This window comes from Orbicella franksi, chromosome 6 (assembly GCF_964199315.1).
Source record: "Orbicella franksi chromosome 6, jaOrbFran1.1, whole genome shotgun sequence".
Lineage (NCBI taxonomy): Eukaryota > Metazoa > Cnidaria > Anthozoa > Scleractinia > Merulinidae > Orbicella > Orbicella franksi.
In genome coordinates, this window is record NC_138150.1 from 14,034,225 (window position 1) to 14,046,655 (window position 12,431).

Here is a 12,431-nt window from a genome sequence, read left to right on the forward strand (position 1 = left end):
CCAAGTCGACAATGCGACGAATTGCTGAAACTCTAGACGAAAAAGGGGTAAGTACAGTAACGTTTTGTAGAATTACATCCAGGTACTTGATCAAGCTGACAGCTGACGGCATCTAGGGCGTACTTACATTAAAAGTAACTTGGCATTCTTACATAGCTCACCTTGGAGGTTGAGTCAACGTGCTGGAAAATAAGGTTTTTAGTAGAATTCTCTGTTCCTCCGAACAACATTATTAACATGGTAGCCAGCTGATCAAGTTGAGCGATTTGAACACTCACACTGGTTCGACGCATTAGTTTATTCAATTTAGTTAAAGTTGGGGCAGTTTTCAACATTGAGTGTCAAAACCAAACCAATTTTACTCGGCCAATCTCAAACCGTAATAAAACCAAACCGAAAGTAATTTCCTGAGTACTTTCGGAACTATTCCTATTATATATAGTGGATCTTAACGCAAAACTGAAAACCATGAGAAATCGTGACGGTATTAAACAATGCCAACTTTCTATTTCAAAAGGAATCACGCGCAATCCCGGTACTCAATCATCAGTTTGTTCAACATTCACAGTGTGTGCAAGTGACAAATCCCCGCTTCCCGGATAAGTTGGTCTTTAAGACGCCTCTGATCTTACATCCCGTAATCTATTCCGCTGAAAACGGTACGCACGGAGCGAAATAAAAAACAATTTGTAGAGTGTGTAAAAAAGTTTCAGAAAAATACATTATGGTGTCACACGTACAAATTTCGTAAGGAGCCTGAAAATCTAGAACAGGCATGGAAGAAGGGGGGCAAGGGCATTTTCGTGACGCCGTGATCCGGTTTTTTTGTGCTCTGTGAATCGTGATTTGATAAAAAGCTGTTCCGTGAATCGTGATTGAAGTGTATTCCGTGAGTCGTGAAATGCAAAAGTCCTTGGCTGTGAATCGTGAATAGATAAGAAATAAATCGTGAATGTCTATAGTTGAATTCGTGGCTGAATTTCACTGCATTGTGATCAGTTTTTTTCCGTGACTTTAGTGATTCGTGAAATCGAAAATTTACTATCGTGACTTCGTGACAAGACCCCCCCTTGCTCTCTCTCCCCCCCCCCCCCTCATGGAATCTGCTAACTTGCTTTCCAAAGCCTGATTAAGTGGGGGAAATAAAGATAAAGTCTGGGGATTTTTCCAAGTTGCAAAAATGTGCTCAATTGCTGAAGTGAAATATGGTCAGGTCTTTTCAGCTAGTTGAATTTCACTATTTTTTTCCTTCTCCACCCTACCCCATGGCCGGGGCATTACTTTTGTGTGTCTACTGGGATAAATTTCAGTTCTTCCACTTGAGATTGCGTCGCTCTAACGGCCCAAACTCCCGGCCTGGAAAAAAGAAAATTGAATTTTACGTTCCAAACTATGTACAACCGCTAGGGGAAAATACCACCAGAGAGACTCATTTTCTAATAGTTTTGTACAAAAAAAATTCCTGTTGAGGAACTCTTCAAGGATTTAATTTCGAGGAAATATTTATTTTTCTCTTTCAAGCTTATTTTGCACTTCTCGGAAAATGCAATAACATTAATTTGAAGTGTTTATTGGGGTTTCTGGCAAACTCGTATTTGAGGTCATGATTTTACCAGCAGCTGCGATGAAACGTCATGTTGTTTTCGTGTTGGCCGGATGCGGACGTGGAATAATTAATTTCTCAAGGGCCTCCTTGACGGTGTGCCTTGATTTAAATTCTGAATATATTTTTCTGTAAACAAAAATATTTCGGGGCGAAACAGTAAGCATATGATTTCATAACTTGTTCCACGGAGCATCACTCCTTTTGATCAAAGAACAAAAGAACAGACTTTTGCGTCCTGATTAGCCAGTTTTAATCAGGTTTTTCTCGTGGAAAGAACAATCGCGAATAACTCCCGCGTGACACAAATCTAAAGAAAGCGAGAAGATAAGCACAATTGGAAAGAGAATGCGCGCTGTGTTCTACGAAATGATGATAGGTTAGTCACTTTACAGATTATTTCAGGCTATATTTTCGCATTCTTGGGTGTTTGAGGAGCTATTGAGATATTAGAGAGTGTAAACTCGTTAAGAACCATTTGAAAACAAGTTCCTCGCGTCACGCCAGGACACGTTTTCACTAACCCTCAGCTCAATCGCACGTTGCAAACTTCGGTTTCAGTAACAACCTTTGCTTCAGAAATCCTAAGTTGTGTTTTAAAAAAATAATAAACCCTCAATGCTCTTCTTTTCAAGCAGCAGTGAAGCAGTTTCATCTTTGTGTTGTTTTGAATAAAATCAGGTCATTTGGCACGAAAACAGGAAGTTAAGGTAGTTAATCTATATTGCTTCATGCAACCACAAGGAAAACTTTTAGGAAAAATTATTTTTTGCAAAAACAAAATCCATTTCAAATTATTTCTTCTTCCCACTTACAAGATGCAGTAAAATTTGCTTTATACATGCACTTTCCAATGTTTGGAGTTATACATGTACAAGGTGATCATAAACAACGCCGAAGGGCGTTCGAAAACTAATATATTTCAGATCGAAAATTCTGATGCAACGTGACAAGTTGAGCTCACCCTATTTGACATGTTTGTGTTTTAACAATTGCAATTTGACACTCGGTTCTATGATCTTGGCCCTTTCGTTTCATGCTAACCGCACACAGGTGCTGCACGTTCCTTCCAACTTGCAGACGACAAGCTCAGCCGTTATGATCCACTAGATCTTACACACAACCACTCGCATTTCGAGCTAAAATGGAGGAAAACGCCTCGAATGGTTGAGGAAGAGGAAAATAAATGTTACCAAGTGAGACGTGATGGGAGATCGTCTTACGAAGAGGGTGTCAACATCCAGGTAGGTAGCGATATTGTTATAAATTTTAGTAATATTCCTTCGCAGTTTATGATCTTCAGTATTTTCCCACTCGAAGAACTTAGTTCAATATCTGTTGAGACGTTTGAAAACGAATTATGACGAGAAGGGATGTCGAGTATTGAGTATCGAGCGGGTGATTGAAGAAAGAAATGGTGGAGTAGAAATTCAATCACGTTCGAATGGGATCAACGCATTGTCTATTGTTCGTTTAACGTTGTTATTGATAACCTTTGACTTGTAAATTCCCTAGCTGTAGGATCGTGAATTGGTTTTTGTTTTTTTGAATGGCTATTTAGGTTTTAATTTATTTGGTTCAAGCTGGGTTGCACGTAAACATGCTGGGTTGTTGGTTACATTGTGAAATCATAATTATCGTAATTACTCCGGGGTAGTCAATCGATAAAACTGATAATCGATAATATTCGATAACAGTCGATAAAACTTAGTCATTGATATCAAAAATCAATGAAAATTGATAAGAGGACTCGTTGTGAGTAATCAATAAGTAATGATTTTATCAATAAAATTATTGAATTTATCAATTCTAGCTTATCTTACATTTATCGAAATGAAACTTGCAGCAGAAGATATAAATTAAACAAGCAGGCAAAAACCTCTAATAGCAGCTTCCTTAAAAAAACGACAGATCAGAGAACGATAATGATAATTACTGTCATTCGGTTCATACATTGGAAGTTAGCTGATTTTTCAAAGTCTTCGAACCTCCAAGGGAAACAAGAATTGGTTTGAAAACCAAGTTGAGGAAAGTTGCAGACAAGAATCACCAAATGACATGGCATAGTTATTGAGAGTTATGTATTGAAATAAAATCATCAGTAAAATTGCATAAAAACGTAATGTGGCCTGATAAACTTACTTCCTCCTCGGAGTGAACTCCTGGACTTGAACTTGTCAAAATGTGACCCTGAAATTTACTGATTGATCTTAATTTCATTGTGGTGCACATCTACGAAATCCACAATGAAAAAGTCACAATCAATTGCTGCATCGACAGATACAGTGTAAACTAACAAACAAAGTTGGTCAATGAATCCGGTGAAAGTGATAAAATCGATAACTTCAAAACTTCGCCAGTGTCGGTGGATATCGAGTTTTAGTAATTGACTACCCTAGAATTACTGTAATTTCTGATTTCTGTTGTGTTGTATTTCTTGGGACAGAAAAATGTGTCTGTTGTACATATTAACTGGTGTCCGTATTGAGCAGACTCAAGGGAAAATATATATTAATTTTGCTTTTCTTTGGAACAAAGAAAATTGCCCGTAATGAGCGGCTTAATCATGTTCATAGACATTGAGATTCTATTTTAATTAGTACTGTACTCTACTTTTGACAATTTTTTTTAAATAATGTAAAGGAAATTCATACTGTAACTCAAGTTGGCCCAAGGTAGGGAACTTATCAGGGATTGGGTGGTTACTTCTTTTTTTGACATAGACTCATGAATGTGATGCAGCGCTTAAATGTAACAGCAGCTCTAATTGTATAGTCACAACACAATGTGCTTCATTATTCCTAATCAATATGTTCACATTCAGATAATAAACCAGACTACAGGTACACAATTCTGTGCTTTTCATCCAGGGGGACATATTATCATGGGGCTTTGTGGTGTTGTGGTGTTGATTGTTTTTCTGATGCAGGGATGAGGTGAATAAAGTCCCACCTTGTGGTGTTGCGGTGATCTCAAACTCTATGGTGTGCAACGTTTTTGTTTTCATCACCATAAGGTGTTCAGTGAAATGAAATTATTTGCGGTGCTGTGGTTTCTTGTTTAATCTTTTTCAGACCTAAATTTAGCATGTAGCTTTATTAATCGTTCTGTACTAATTTATTACACGCATGTACCATTGTGTCTAATTTGTCAGTAACCAATACAGACCACAAATTTTAAACTATTTAGTTCACCGGACATAGTCAATCAAACGTTTGGAAATTGAACTCAGGCAAACTCAATCCGTGGATTGGCAGTTGAACCAAATTGAACACAGAAGTTTGTGTGAGTTTGATTTCTGAACCAATCAAACTCAATCGAATAAATCAAACCTAATCAAACTCAATCCATTAGACTACTTTCGATTCAGTTCGGCAACTGAACACAATCAAATTCAATTTATTGGATGTGATTGTGTTTGGTGAATAAACTGGCTTGAGCAAAGGTCATGTTATGTGGTCTGACTGCCCTCTTGGTTACTGTGCGTAAGCTCTGGTAGACCTGCATACAAAGTATGCCCACTGAAAACAAATTTCTCTTGTCCTTTTATTACTGAATATTCAATAACAAAAATAGACTGTCCACGCAGTGAAAAGAACAGATTAGAACAAAGCTATCTGCACTATCCCTGTGTATTACTATGTCCAGGATTATGGCACCATTGCCATTGTAAGTTGACTTGCAATTGAAAAAATCACAATATATAATTTATTGAAGTATCACTTAATTTCATGTAAAAGTATAGACTTAAGCAAATTTCTAGCTGCCACACAGGCAGGTGTGATAATAATGCATTAGTTTTGTTTTTTGTTTGTTTTCCCTGAAGTTATTACTGAAGTAACTCAAGCCTCAAAAAAACTTGTTATTTTTTAACACCTCAAACACCAGTTCTACAGAAATCAAGAGTTCGGAAATCAAAATAATGTTCAATTGAGTTTGATTCCCCACTTTTTTGTGTGAGTTTGGTTTAGTTAGATTGCTGAACTCAATCCATAGATTGAGTTCGATTGAGTTCAACTGGGTTCAGTTTACTATGCCAGGAGTTAATCTTCAATATGCTCCAGTTGTTTCCAAAGTTGTTTTCATATATATGTAACTTCATTGTCAAGTAACTCGACCTCAGCTCTGCCACCTGGACTTCAGTCTTTGGTACTACGAAAGTTGAAACTACCAACATGGAGAAATCGGGAGCTCCACAATCTTTCCGCTAGGTTTAAGGTCATGATTTGGAAGAGCTGTACAATTCAACAATCACCTTATTCAATGATTAGAAATGTTTTTCGGCTTTTTCATTTCTGATAATGTCATACAAACATGATTGTTTCAAAATGATTATCGCCCAAAATTAAAGAAACTGAACTGTGAAGTTTATTTCAGTCTATGACAATACTTGTTACTGTTAAGACATGCAACTTCCTGGAAAGGTTGTTTTATCACTTGGCAGCAGTGGCTTTTTGAGTCAACCTCTCTGTCATGTTCATACAAACGAAATGTACCAGTAAGAACAAGAAACGATTTACAGGCACCAGCAGTATCGACCAGGTCTGTCATTAAGTTTTTAGTCGTCTGAAGCCTTGTTCTCCACACCCGTAGCAAATTTGTTACTTTATGGGTGAATTCTATCAACAACAGGCAATTTCACCCATAGCATCAAGGGAAAATCAAACATACTCAGCCGTAACAGGTGTTAATGACAGCCCTGTCGACCCATAGGCATTTGACAAGTGTTGTGATGTGTTTATTTTGTAGAAAATTGTTGAGGTATAAAAGTATAATTACAAGTGTAGATGTTCAAATCATGGAGCTAAATATTTATTGTTGCGGTGCAGTGACTGTATTTCGTAGATTTTCTTGTGATGATGTGGTGTTTGTTGATATTTTTGCGGCGTTGCAGTGTTCAGAGGGATCCCATGTCCCCTTCTTCATTGATTCCATGTTAATCATTGTCTGGAATGAATGTCTTGGAATGTCAGGGCTTATGGAAGGGGCACTAGTACTTTCTCATTAATGACCGTGGCAGAAAGTGGAACTAATAAGCGAGTGCTCATAAGAAACAGGGTGCTTATTGGCTGGGGCTAGAGGCATTGGGTCTTTGCAGTTTGGTTTTGGTCAAGCCACTTTACTTTCACCATGCCTCTCTCCACACAAGTGTATAAATGGGTGCTAGTGAATTTATTGCTAAAGGGTAAGCCAGCAGTGGACTAGCTTTCTATCCAGGGGGATATACTTCAAGCCGCTTAGTGCTACAGAAATCGGGATAAGCTCTGGCTGTATGGGCCACCAGGCCAGATGCAGACATTTCGTGTATCGTGTGATATGATGCAAAGTAGCATGCACACAAGGGTTAAGAGAATAAGAGAAATATTAACTGGCTAAATGGAGCTCCTGGAATCCACTTTCATCTTTAGTTCATGTAAAACTTGTTTTATTCTGTTCAGTCATTTATCTCCCAATTAAACCCTGTTCATAGTTGTACTTTTTTTCTTCCTTTTTGTGCTTATGGTTACTATATTATTTTCTCCCCAACCATGATTTTTTTTTTTAGTAAGTGTACACAGCAATTTATGCTCTGTAGATGAGCAGTTTGTGCTCTGATAATTAAGAGCAAATCAAAACTATTGTTTAAATTGAGCAAAAATAATAGAAAATAACAAACAAACATGACATCAAACCAGCAGTCATGTTAGTCTGGCCTGAATATCCATAACTAGCAATTCTTTTGAGCCTGTATTCTGGTTATTAATTCTTCCTTTTGTTTTAATACTTGTAAACCAGACTGACAGAATGGTAGACTTGAGCTACAACAGGACCACTCTCACACCATCATCAGCATCTGTCAGTGGGGACAGCATGGGTGACACACTAAACACCGCTACCCTGGTGGCCATGCTCCTGTCAAGTGCTGTGTTTATAGCACTGGTTATCGCATTGTTGATTTATCGATACTACAGACGAACCTCTGGACCTGTCTGGATATCCAAGGTATTCAGATGATAATAATTATTAATAGTGATAATAATATTTAATAATAATAATAATAATATAATAATAGTAATACATGTAATATAATAATAATTATTATTATTGTTATTATCATATATTGAACTCACTATCTCTTTTCTGATTGGCTGAAAGCGTATAGTGAATTTTCGAAATCAGCGCCTGTGACATCTAGCTGCAGATTATACAGTAATCATGTCAAGGACACTCAAGGTCACGGGTAACCAACTCATGTATGACTGTGGTGCATGATTTCTGAGGGTAATCATGTCAAGCTCGCGCGCTTTGTGTTGCTTGCCATTAGTGAAGAAGCAAAAACATGACTTCCATGCCTTTGGCTTTGGCTGATAACCCCTACATCGACCTTGATTATTGTGGATATCACGAAAACCTCATCTAATAATTGTTTATCATTATATGCAAGTGTTGCACGTTAAGAATCATGCGCAGTGGAATTAAGTCTCATAAGTCGGCAGTTGTGGTTGCTTCATAGTTGTGTTCAAAAAGGTTTGATATTTGTTTAGGAGGACGGGTCTAAACTTGGGGTGAGGGGTGAAAGGTCCAGCTAACTTGAATAACCTTTTGGCTTGCTTTTTGTAAGATTAGCTTTCGATAATGGTCATGGCAATGCCTCTCACCTCTAACCCCCCACCTCTAGCCCCCTTCCTCTCACCCCTCACCCCGTTTCAGGACTCTGAGGCGTTCTCACTCTTTACTGACGAACAGGTAAGGTTTACACAAACAAACAAACTAAAATAAGGGCTGCTACCATGAGGTTAACTTCGGGAAATTTTTTTTGTGCCTAAAACCTTCGTAGTTGCGTTTAGGTCCGACACGTGTTTTATCTTTATGATTGACACTCGTGCACTTTGCCATCAACTTTTCTCAGTTTTGTATATTTTTCTCCGTACCAGAGAGTGTTTGCTTGTGTTCCACCTCTTCCCTTTCTTCCCCTTGCCATCTCCTTTACTTACATCTTTTTCCCCAGCCGTTTTCCTCTTCAGCTCTCCCCACATACCCTGAATCAGTTAAGCCTGTTTATAACATAACTAAAGTTCTGATTGGTTAATTCATCGCCTACTATTTGCCCATAAAAGGACTTCTTTTGCTCCTATGTGTCAATGTTATGTTGTAAAGAAAATGGTAAACGCCACAGCTGTACACTATTGAGTTATGGATGCACTTGGGAGGTTTGCTAAGCACTCAAGAAGCTAGGGCAGCACTCGGCTATCGCCTCATGCGACTCTTACGTTTCTTTCATACTTAGCAACCTCCTGCGTGCATCCCTTGTTAAAAAAACGTTCTTCAAGAAACGCCCTTTCCTGGCCATTTTTGCACAACACAGAGCTATAGCTGATATTACTTTGCTTTTGCCATTTTTGTCTCGCGCTTGCTCCTTTACAAAATTGTATCTTTCAACATACATAGTTTGGGTGGTGGTAGATATTTTTTGTGTTTGTTGTTTGTCAGTGCACTAGTAAATAACACCACAGTTATAACTTTTTATTGATTTTTGTGCAACGCGTCAATCGCCGTTCGGTGAATTCAAATATACTCCTTTATATTTAAATAGTTTGCGTTGATTTCCCGGGTCTCGCAGGAGAAGAGATTACAAGACCGTGGAATGCAAACAATTTACATTGCTAATCAACAGACAAACAGAACCAGGCCACTTCTTAACTTCATTCTTGTTAAACAATTTGCATTTGTGTGAGGCTTTTGTTTTGGACGGACTTATTTCCTCTCCGTCGACAAGCGTTGTTTTTGGCTTCGTTCGCTTCATGTTCGTTAAATTCGTCTGTTTTCTCGTGAACCAAGGTGAAAACAGGTGTTTCTGTGTATTGCCTTTTTGAACAACTCTTGGGGTTTCTTGTGTCAGAAGAGCTGAACTTAGAAACGAAAATTGACAACAGAATGTCACCATGCGGCTCCTGGATCTTGATATTTTGAGCACGTTTGAACATTTTGTTAGAGCGAAACTACTGGGGAACTCGCTAAGGATGAGTTCGTTAACTCTAAGTTTGGAATGAAAAAGGAAACTCTTTACATGCGTTCGATCAAGTGATGTGTCCGGTATGTTTGAATTTCCATTTTAAAACTGTTAATGGTTAACCTTTGGTCTTTACTCTTAGTTCAAGACATGCTGTTTTGGGTTTTTGTGAATTGTTTGGTTTGCGCTCATTTTACAGTTTTCGCAATTAAAAACAAAGCAAGGACGAAGCCTCTCAAGGAAACAACAATACCAGAAAACATTGCACAACTAAAATACAATGCATGAACATCGTTTTAGATCCATCTTAATTTATTTTCTCAATGATTTGAAGATGGCAGAGCTAAAGTAAATCGTTGACTTGACTTAGTTTTACGGTCACCATGATACATTTAACTTTACTTGTTCGATGCAGCTGTGTAAGATACATAATTTTTTCCAATTAATAATTAAATACCTGTAGCTGACTTTTCAGCGTTTTTTACTTGAAAACTGAAATTTTATCTTTGGTTCTTTGCATCATTAGAAAAGAGTAACATCTTATTGTAGTACCAAACCATTGTATAGATTTCCATTATTCAAATTGAAGTTAAGATAAATCCTGTAAAAAATTCTCATGGCGAAGAAGTTGTCATAACATGTAGGACGCAATCCAGTGTAAATCTATTGTATTTTGACAACTACTCATAAGCTATTTCCTTACAGGAAGTAGATAATGTTTTTGCGGTATTGTAAGTTGGCGCTTGTGTCAAGAATTATTTGCAGATTTTATACAATTTCTAGTATTTTCTATATAAGTATATCTTAGGATTATTTTCTTTCTCAGCTAAATTGTCTAAATTGACGTTTGTTTTTAGATTTATTTCGTGTTTCTCAAAAGGAAGCCGGAATTGCGTTTATGCCATTAATTTATCGTGAATTTTGTAATTTTTGTTTCAGCTCGCCTTTATTCGCGGCCGTTACCGCACCATGAAACATGAGGAGCAGGGAACTCGAGATAATTTTATAATGGGCTTCAGTAACCCCATAACAGAGAGTTCAGCCGAGTCTGTTGACAAGGCTGATGGTCAAGTCACAGTGTTAGGTTATAGACCTCTCCCAGAGGATGGTCATAAAGATGGAATAAAAGGTAAGCTAGAATTTTAGGTTGCTGCTTGTGTCACTCGAAAGGGGTTAAGAGGCGCGTAAAGGAATTAGACTTACCATATTCTTGCCTTAAAATTTCCGCGTGTTGTGTGAGTTCTGTTTCATTTCGGGGTTACAAAGAGGAGGTGACCCGTTGCTTTACTAATTTCGATTGTGGACCGAACCTCACTGGCAGTACCAGCCATCCTGATGAGATTAAGACTGAGAGACTGGGAATGAATTGAAGTAGTGAAAATGTGAATTATAAGATTGTTATGTTCTAGGTTAATTCGATTGTTCTGAACTAGACTTGAAGTCATAGTACACTAGGCGCTCCTCCAAGCCGGAGTTCACCATATAACTCTAAACCAGGACAATTCTCATCACCACACTCGCTGTCGTCTTGTTTTCCCTTCTCAACTCTCCTAACTGCCCTGCGAAGAGGGCGTATCTCAGTGCGCAATCTCCGCATCTCGGAAAAGCAGTAGGGTACTGGATCATGATAAACGAGTCAAAGTGCAGTAAAAGACGTATGCGCGTGGACTGAAGCATTACAAGCGCGCGCCACTATTTTGTTGGAGCGCGTGTCATCTCTACCGTCATCAATGAAACAAATTGCTAGACGATGGACGGAAAGAACAGACTTCCTGAAAATTGTGTCAATTCATTTTTAGATTACAGTCTGCTTTACAAACAAATGTTCCCGCGGGACCGCTTGGTTTTCGGGACCGATCTCGGGACAGGGTGGTTTGGAAAGGTTGGTGGTTTAGTGTACTATTATTAACGTTCAATGGTAGTTAAATGGTAGTGTAAGGCTTACTTTCAGGATAGAGTTGACTACGACCAAGAGTAGACCTCAAAAAAAAAAAAAGGCAGACGGTAGAGTGCAAACATCGCGAAGCATGTGGTGTATAATTATATATTGAATATCGTTCCTCGTGCGATCATTTGGTCTCTATTGTCTGAGTAGTGTACTGATGCAGGATAGCCTTCAATCATTTACTGATCACTGAATCCGTTACGTTGTTTGAAACAGTTGTTATATCATGTATGTAGGAATAAAAAAAGTTATGTTACGTACAGTGTATGCAACAAAAAAAGTTATGTAATCTTCGATATACAATTAATTTGTGAAGGACTTGCCCTGGTCAGCCATTGTTTCAATTGTTATAAGGATTTCTCGTTTCCTGTTCAGGTGTATGAAGCAGACGCTTATCGCATAAAGACAGGCTGGAGAAAGACCAAGGTGGTTGTTAAAGTAAGTAGCTTGTTCTCGTATCCCTTATCACCCGCCTGATTTTGAACCTTTTCATATTAACTGCTGCTCACTTTTCTTGTGGTGTGAAGAACTGGAGTGAACTTTGAAATTGACTTATGCGTAGTAATTAATTTTAACCACGTTTTCGTTAATAGAAGCTACGAAAAAATTCCATATCACAGATGAAGGAGGTTTTTTTGAAAGAAACGGATGTTTTAAGGTTTGTGACCAGTGATAAATGCAGCATCAGAATGATTTGAAATATTTGATTTATTTTCGTAGCGTGCACTGTTTCTGAATCATCTACCTTTCTTTGTAATTGTGCCGTATAAAAAAAAAATCAGTAATGTCGTTTTTATAAACCTTAGTTGCGCCAAAGCAATTGCGGAAACATGTAACTTTTCCAGTCAGAGCTACGTGTTCCCTATTGAGTGCAAAATAAAGCTTGTGCTTAT

General features: G+C 38.0%; 1 protein-coding gene across 1 annotated transcript in view; it reads left to right on the plus strand.

The window, feature by feature from the left end:
* The first annotated feature begins 1,643 nt into the window (after nt 1-1,643).
* Nucleotides 1,644-12,431, plus strand: part of LOC145489633 (uncharacterized) — a 19,914-nt gene continuing 9,126 nt past the window's right edge. Inside the window, exons 1-7 of the mRNA XM_081468646.1 lie at nt 1,644-1,982; nt 2,684-2,847; nt 7,379-7,585; nt 10,533-10,722; nt 11,393-11,475; nt 11,914-11,976; nt 12,132-12,196. Of these exons, the coding sequence (XP_081324772.1) occupies nt 1,952-1,982; nt 2,684-2,847; nt 7,379-7,585; nt 10,533-10,722; nt 11,393-11,475; nt 11,914-11,976; nt 12,132-12,196 (803 nt within the window). The 5' untranslated portion in view covers nt 1,644-1,951. The remainder of the gene's footprint in view (nt 1,983-2,683; nt 2,848-7,378; nt 7,586-10,532; nt 10,723-11,392; nt 11,476-11,913; nt 11,977-12,131; nt 12,197-12,431) is intronic.